This window comes from Cryptotermes secundus, unplaced genomic scaffold, assembly GCF_002891405.2.
Source record: "Cryptotermes secundus unplaced genomic scaffold, Csec_1.0 scaffold1555, whole genome shotgun sequence".
In the NCBI taxonomy this organism is placed as follows: domain Eukaryota; kingdom Metazoa; phylum Arthropoda; class Insecta; order Blattodea; family Kalotermitidae; genus Cryptotermes; species Cryptotermes secundus.
This window is the reverse complement of record NW_019732400.1, coordinates 80019-87541: the sequence shown is the minus strand read 5'-3', so window position 1 is coordinate 87541 and position 7523 is coordinate 80019. Positions and strand designations below refer to the sequence as shown.

Genomic DNA, 7523 nt, shown 5'->3' with positions numbered 1-7523 from the left:
TAGGAGGAGCATGACTGGCATAATAAGATACGACGTAGCGATCGGGAATCCTGAACAGTTTTAATATTTTTACGATTGACATTTGTCAATATATATGATGGACATATATTTTAGTTATTTTAAAGTGAAGACAAGGCATACATTGAGTAGCACCTGAAGATGGCATTTTTATGCCGAAACATGTAGTGAGAGTGAGAGAAGAAGATAGATATAAGTGTACGCACTGCAAGACGGATTAAACAAATCATGAACTTAAATCAGTGCAACAGGACGCTAAAATATAACATACTGTTAATAGTCTTAAGAGAAAGCTGAATGTGATGGAACCAAATGCCAATAATAACCGAAGTCTAGTACAGATTTTAACGAACCATATCACTGGAACATGCCTTTTAAATTATACTGGAAATTTCATTAGTATTTGCACCAGGCATCAGTAAGACTTAAGTTTCAAGCAGATGTAATTGAAAATGTGGGAAATGTTTTATGTGAGTCAGAGCTTTACCTGTATTTGACTAGCTCCTGTACTGCTTACATCAGTCTGTGGCAGCTGGTATAACTCTTAAGTTATTTTATTCATGTCACTGCTGATCAGAGGGGTTGTATTTCCGTGTTCTTCCCTGTGTAGACAATAAATGAACACACATGAAGGTTTGTTATGCCAGATTTTTAGGGCTTTATAGGGAGGTACTGCTTACAAGAAAGATGTCCTTTCCACAGGATGAGTGTCTTATCTGCAGAAATATTGAGGTTAGGAAGGTATGGGATTTAAAATTTATAATTATATGGCCAAAGATAGGATTGATTTTGAACAGTTTTGGAGACCCTACCTAAATGTATTTTGTGCTCTTGTCTATGTGATATAAGAACCTGCAGAGTGATGCATATCACTTTGTTCATTGTTCTGACTTACATGTTTCTGTACTAACACTGGGTCTATCAACATCATTATCACCATCGTGATCACTAATATAATTCGTGTCCTCTTCTTTATCATAAATAGTATCGCCTGAATCCATTTTGTGAAATATCTTAATGTCGATGCTGATACCATTGTTATGTGAAAGACAATGAAGACTTGAGGATAGCAGAAAATGTCGTGAACATACACACTGATTGAATGAATGTGGAATTTTGTAGGATTTGAGGTTCTCACAGCAGTGGTTATGAAGAGTTCGTCTTCTGGGATATAACACTTTGTAACGTGTTGGAAGTCTGCTGACATTTTGGAGGATCATATGGCCTCGAAATTCAGAGTCAAAGAAAAAGACAAGAAAGAAACTAGTGTGAAGCAGGCCTTATGCTAGTTTCTTGCTGGACTTATTCTTTGACCCTGAAGATGAGGCAACTTGTTCCTCAAAAATTTAAGAGGACTACATGGTGTTATATCACAGAAGATAGAACTCTTCAGCATGGAAGAGCGCAATGCAAGTGTGCTATTAAGTCAGTCAGATCATTTAAAAACTGTCAGTTTTGTGTGTTCATGTGTAGACATAAAGTTGATGATGTCTGCTGTCAGCCACATGAATCTTATCTGCTGCCAAAGAGAGGTTCTTAGAATTACAAGACAAAAGCAGACACATCATACTGTAGTACAAAACCTGTGAATATGTTTTGTGCATCATAAGAAAGTGGATCAGTACTCATTAAAATTACATGAAGGGTGACAGAATGTTTTTAAAACCTGCTGAGAAACAGAGTTACAAATTAGCCACTTGCATGCTGTGAGTATCAGTTAGTTTTTGCACTCTAATGAGCAACACTGTATTCTATAAAATTTATCTCATCTCATCTCATTTATTTACATTCCATAAATCCACTACATATAGGATAAGGAATTAGTCATTGATAGTACAAATAACACTACATAGAAATAACAGTATAAGATTCATTACATTATTCAATACCATAATAGATCACAGTTAATTATTGGAGTCAAATTTACAATCAAAGTATTCTTCCAAGGAATAAAACAAGTTCATCAACAAAAATCTTCTTAAAACAATTTTAAAATGTTTAACATCTTGAGCCAAGTTCCTTATATTAGAAGGAAGCCAATTAAAAACCTTAATTCCGTGGTAGTACACTCCTTTCGGAAATACAGTCAACTTACATATAGGATAATGGAATTTATTATTATATCTTGTATTCCTATTATATAACTCAGAATTTAACTTAAGTTGATCTTTATTATTAACCACAAACATTGCAAGAGAAAATATATACTGAGATTGCAAGGGTAAAATTTCCAATTCCCTGAACAATTCCCTACATGAATCTCTGTTACCAGAATTCATTATAATTCCAATCGCCCTTTTTTGCAACCTGAAGATATGTATACTATAAGGGGAATTTCCCCAAAAAACCAAACCATAGGTCATAATTGAATGGAAGTAAGAAAAGTAAATCATTCTTAATGTACCCTGAGACATGTAAGATTTTAGGGCTCTAATCGCATAACATGCGGAGCCCAATCTAGACATTCACCAATCCACGTGTTCATTCCAAGACAATGTGTTATCAATAATAAGCCCCAGAAACTTAGTATTTGTAGTGTTAACAATCCGATCATCATCCTCATCAATATGAATATCCATCGGCTGGCGGTTCTTAGTCAAAAATTCAATAAAATGTGTCTTCTCGAAATTTAATGTCAATAAATTATCTTGAAACCAATCATTTATGTTTTGAAATAATAAAGAAGCCTTGAATTTGTAATCAGCAGACCTAGGGTTAGTAATGACTATGCTAGTATCATCAGCAAAAATAATGGGTTTGGACTTGTTCGATATGGTATAGGGCAAGTCATTTATATACAACAAAAACAACAAAGGACCCAGAATCGAACCTTGGGGGATTCTGTTTTTAATTTTCCCCCATTCTGAGTACCTCAGACCATTATTCAGAACAACTCTCTGATGCCTCTCAGCAAGGTACGACTTAATCAAAGCACCAGCCTTATCAGCCACGCCGTAAAATTCCAGTTTCGATAGTAATATATTGTGATTGACACAATAAAATTTATTAAAAGTTATTCACGTTAAAAGTTTATCCTTACATGTTTCGACCAATGTGGTCATCATCAGGTGTTCAAATTATTGGGCAAGAAAACTACCCTCTTCTATTGTTGCTCATGTTGTTAATATATGTTCCCTTGATGTGTATGTGTGTTTGGGTTGGTGGTTTGTATTCTCTCCTGTTGTGTGTTGTGCTTGGCATCTTTGTTTTAAAATTCATTCAAAATTATATATATATATTTACAACATAAGTAACAACAGAAGACAGCAGTTTCCTCACCCAATAATTTTAAAGCCTGATGATGACCACATGGGTCTAAACATGTAAAGGTAAACTTTTAAAGTGAATGACTTTTAATAAATTTTGTAGAATATAGTGTTGCACGTGAGACTGTAAAAAAACTTATCCATCCTGGAAAGTGCAGCAGAATGCTACAATATAATATTATGCCGTGAGTATACTTATCATCCCAGAGCATACGGCATGGTTGGCTTCCACACTGGCGGGTTAATTTGTCGTATCATAGCTATTAAAGATGAAAAATTAAATAGAAAGTTGTAATTTTCATCTTCCATTGCATACAGTACATGGGATATATTAAAAATTGATCATTTGGAAGATTCTCAAGGTTAACAGCATTACTGATGTACTGCATGTGTTGGACAGTGACATTTGACACGCAAGCTTAACATAATGAATGACAGACAACATGAAGGGGCAACTGCTGGTATGCATTGTACATATTGTTCTCATTTCTTTCCCAAAACATCTTTAAATATATTGTTTAGTTCTGACCATACAATGGTGTAGCTGTGGTGTAACTAGGGGAGACAGCAAACAAGATAAACAGTGAACACATGAGAGATGCTGTCCTTGAGTAGCAGGGAATTGAAATATATAAACATATAAAAATGTCCTATTTTTAGTGCTGATACAAACACCAGTGAAGCATGTAAGATGGAATGGCACAGAAGTTTCACTTTATTTTATATCACATCAAAAGTATGAAGGACTGACATTCAAATAAATTAATGTTATGGTGGAATCCTAAAAGTACTAATTGTGTGATATTCTTCTGCAGAGTGTCACTGTGGGAAAGAGGTACGTGAAGTTCTGTGTACCCGAGAGTCCTCAGCTTCAAAATACTTTTCCTGTGGTGGAGTGTGTGAAAGAAAACTCTCTTGTGGGAACCATCCTTGTGGTCTGAAATGTCACCCTGGACCCTGCCCTGACTGTGAACTTTCGCCAGATAAGGTGACACATTGCCCCTGTGGGAAGATGTCTCTGGCAGATAAACAGATCCGATCAAACTGTTTGGATCCGATCCCTACTTGTGAACAGAAGTGTAACAAAAGACTGCAGTGTGGACAGCCAAGTAAGTATTAGTAATAGTTGGGAAGAGATGTAGGTAGGTGACAGGTTACAGTGACTCCTACATAAATACCTATACATGCATGTCACTTCACTCTTACCATTTTGACTGTGTAAGCCATGTGAGGAAGTATGTGAGTTAGTAGGAGGGAGTGAAAGAAATCACACGTCCCCATGCAGGAATGCAGTGGAACTGTGGATAATGCACATTTCATTGTCACATTTAATTCATCCATTTTCCTTTTGTGTGAAAGTGTGAATGATAATGGTGGGCTTTTATGGTGATAATGATAACCTTTTGAATCTATAACATGAAATTTATTGAGCATTTGAAAATACCTTGGACTGCTAGAAAGGATGACTTACAGCAGAAAGCTGGATAATACATAAGTAACCATACGGTGCACACCTGAACCCCCTTTCAGGAAGTTGATCTGTGTATTGGATTGAGGTAGGATTGGGATATGGTCCATTGTATGAACATGACATACTAAAAACAAATCTGTTTTCTTCTTAGCCATATTCCCCCTCTCCCAGCTTCTGCATTGTTGTGGCATAAATGAAAGCTAAATATAGCTAATGCAGGCAGAAACCTTATTCTGGCTGTACTGTATTCAGGTGCCTGATTGCTATGATCCCATGTTGACTTTTTAAGATTCAGAACTCTTGCATATCTTGCTGAGTACTTACAGATAAATGTCACTTGCAAATTTCTGTTGTTCATTTGGTTTCAGGTGATCCACATTTATGTCAGCTGGATTGTCACAGTGGACCGTGCCCTGTGTGCCCTCTGACTACAATGGTTAAGTGTAGATGTGGCAACATGGATCGGGAAATATTGTGCCAGGATCTTACCACTAAGGCTGATGATGCTAGGTGTGAAAAGAAATGCACGAAGGTATGAATTTCTATTAAATTATACCTTTTCACCACTCTGCAATCTGTGCACTTTTAGTATCTTTGTGTCTTTGATGTTCATGTTTAAATCATATTAAATCCCACAGTCAATCTCATTACACAAAAGTAATGACACCAGCGCTTCCAGTACCTTCTGTGTTATCACTAAGCAAAAGTCACATTTATTTAATGTGTTAATCAGCCAATTTCTGGGAGAGTAGACAGAAAATGCAGGCATTTTGTGAGCAATAGGAAATGAGTGTGGGTATTTGTGAAATTGATATCAGTACATGTTCTGTCTTATAAGTACCACAGTGTTGTGTTACTTTTCTAGAAACGGTCGTGTGGAAAACACAAATGCAACCAGCTCTGTTGTATTGATCAGGATCATGTATGTCCCCTTCCTTGCAACCATCAGTTAAACTGTGGACAGCATCGTTGTGAAGACACTTGCCATCGTGGTCACTGTCCACCTTGTTGGAGAACAAGTGAGTAATAGAGCTGTGATATTTATATGGAACAGAAACAATTTGTTGAAGTGACTGGTTTCTATGTTAACATTTAAGCCGCCAGATTGCATTTAACTTCAGCCAAATAAAACTTCTCTGAGCATTTTGACATATGGTCAGACACAGCAGTTGCATAAAGAAACCAGGTTAGTGAAGCTGTAATACTCTATATTTATATTTGTGAGGCACCCAGTTCACAGTACTTGCTTTCCTAAACTTATATGGTCTGTCCAGGTGAATAATGGGATAGAATGTTGTTATATGTCATGGTTACCTCCTTCTGACTTCTTACATATTACCCATTCATGGTTACCTTTCCATCTTATTCAACACTATAAAAGTAAACAATTGAAACGGTATAATTAAATTATCTTAAGAATCAGTCACACTTCAAACTCTACTTTCAGTTTTCTCTCCCTTGTATGTTACATGCCTCCCTTCTCATCTTCCATGTTAGACCTCCACTCCCCAATATATCTTAATGGTATGGGTTTTAACTGAGGACAGAGACAACTTTTATTGTGTTTGGGGAAGGCCCTGTGAAGCATTTCATAACATGCTACATTTTGGAGTGGGAGATTTGTAGCCCCCCCTTCATGAACTCTCAATCTGGAGGATCACCCTTTGTCAATTTTCTGCAGCTGCTTTTTCCCTTTCTTTTCATTTCTTGGTTTTTTCTTCGTAGTTTGTTCCTTAATTTCTGTTCTTTTACGTGTTGATTTTTGTTGAGAGGTTTGCCAGTTACAGTTTTCACTGTTACAGGTTTTGATGAGCTGTACTGTGAATGTGGATCAAGTGTATTGTATCCTCCCATACCTTGTGGCACAAGGCGCCCAGAATGCTCAAGACCCTGCTCACGACCTCATTCCTGTGAACATCCAGCTCTTCATAATTGCCATAGTCAACCTGTTTGTCCACCATGCACAGTACTTACACAGAAATACTGCTACGGTAAACATGAGGTAAGCATGAAGAAAGCAGTCTTCTGGGATGTGGCACTGTGTAGATGTGGTCTTAACCGACGCTTCGGAGGAATCGCCTCCATCTTCAGGGTAGATTTGATGTGGTGTTGCACTTTCTCAAAAACGATCAGTGCGGGATTAACATTCATGGGTACCAAGAATTCTGACCGATAGATGCAGGAAAACGATAAATCAAAGAACGATCGATGCGGGTTTTATTTCCATAGTTTAAATAGGATTTGTTCAGGGACCACAGAAATTGAACGATGGACCCGGGAGAACGATATATCTGGGAACAATAGATCGAGGTTTCACTGTACTGGGAGATTTAAGTCCCAGCTCTCAGACAGCAATGATTAATTAAGCACCGTGCCAGGAAACATATTGTAACGTGTTTACGTTACTGAAGACGCCGTAGAGATGGTTAATTGGTTTATTTAACAATCTACAAATAACGGCTACAATTACTTATCACAGTTGCGGGGTTTCACACTTTATAACCCTAAGCGCATTAATCTGTCGACACTGTTGCGGGGTTTCACGACTTATAACCCTATGCGCAAATCAGTTCACTCTGTCTTCAGTAGTCTACACGTTTACCGTAGGGGAGCTTTGTATCACTGTATCACACGCTCCCAATTACACAATTACACACACGTCCGGATCTTCTTTCCGCGACGGCTGCTATACTCCAACTTGTAGTCGGCTGGCTGTTACTTTATAACTCGGAATGTCTTCGGCGGTAGCCACACTGGAACTCGAACTC

General features: G+C 37.5%; 1 protein-coding gene across 2 annotated transcripts in view; it reads left to right on the top strand.

Annotated features, from left to right (window-relative positions):
- The window catches only part of LOC111867715 (protein shuttle craft), a 39861-nt gene that overhangs the window by 16739 nt on the left and 15599 nt on the right, over positions 1-7523 (top strand). For both annotated transcript variants that reach the window (XM_023857789.2, XM_023857790.2), the window contains exons 6-9: positions 4100-4393; positions 5124-5287; positions 5621-5774; positions 6558-6757. In XM_023857789.2, coding sequence (XP_023713557.1) covers positions 4100-4393; positions 5124-5287; positions 5621-5774; positions 6558-6757 — 812 coding nt within the window. The remainder of the gene's footprint in view (positions 1-4099; positions 4394-5123; positions 5288-5620; positions 5775-6557; positions 6758-7523) is intronic.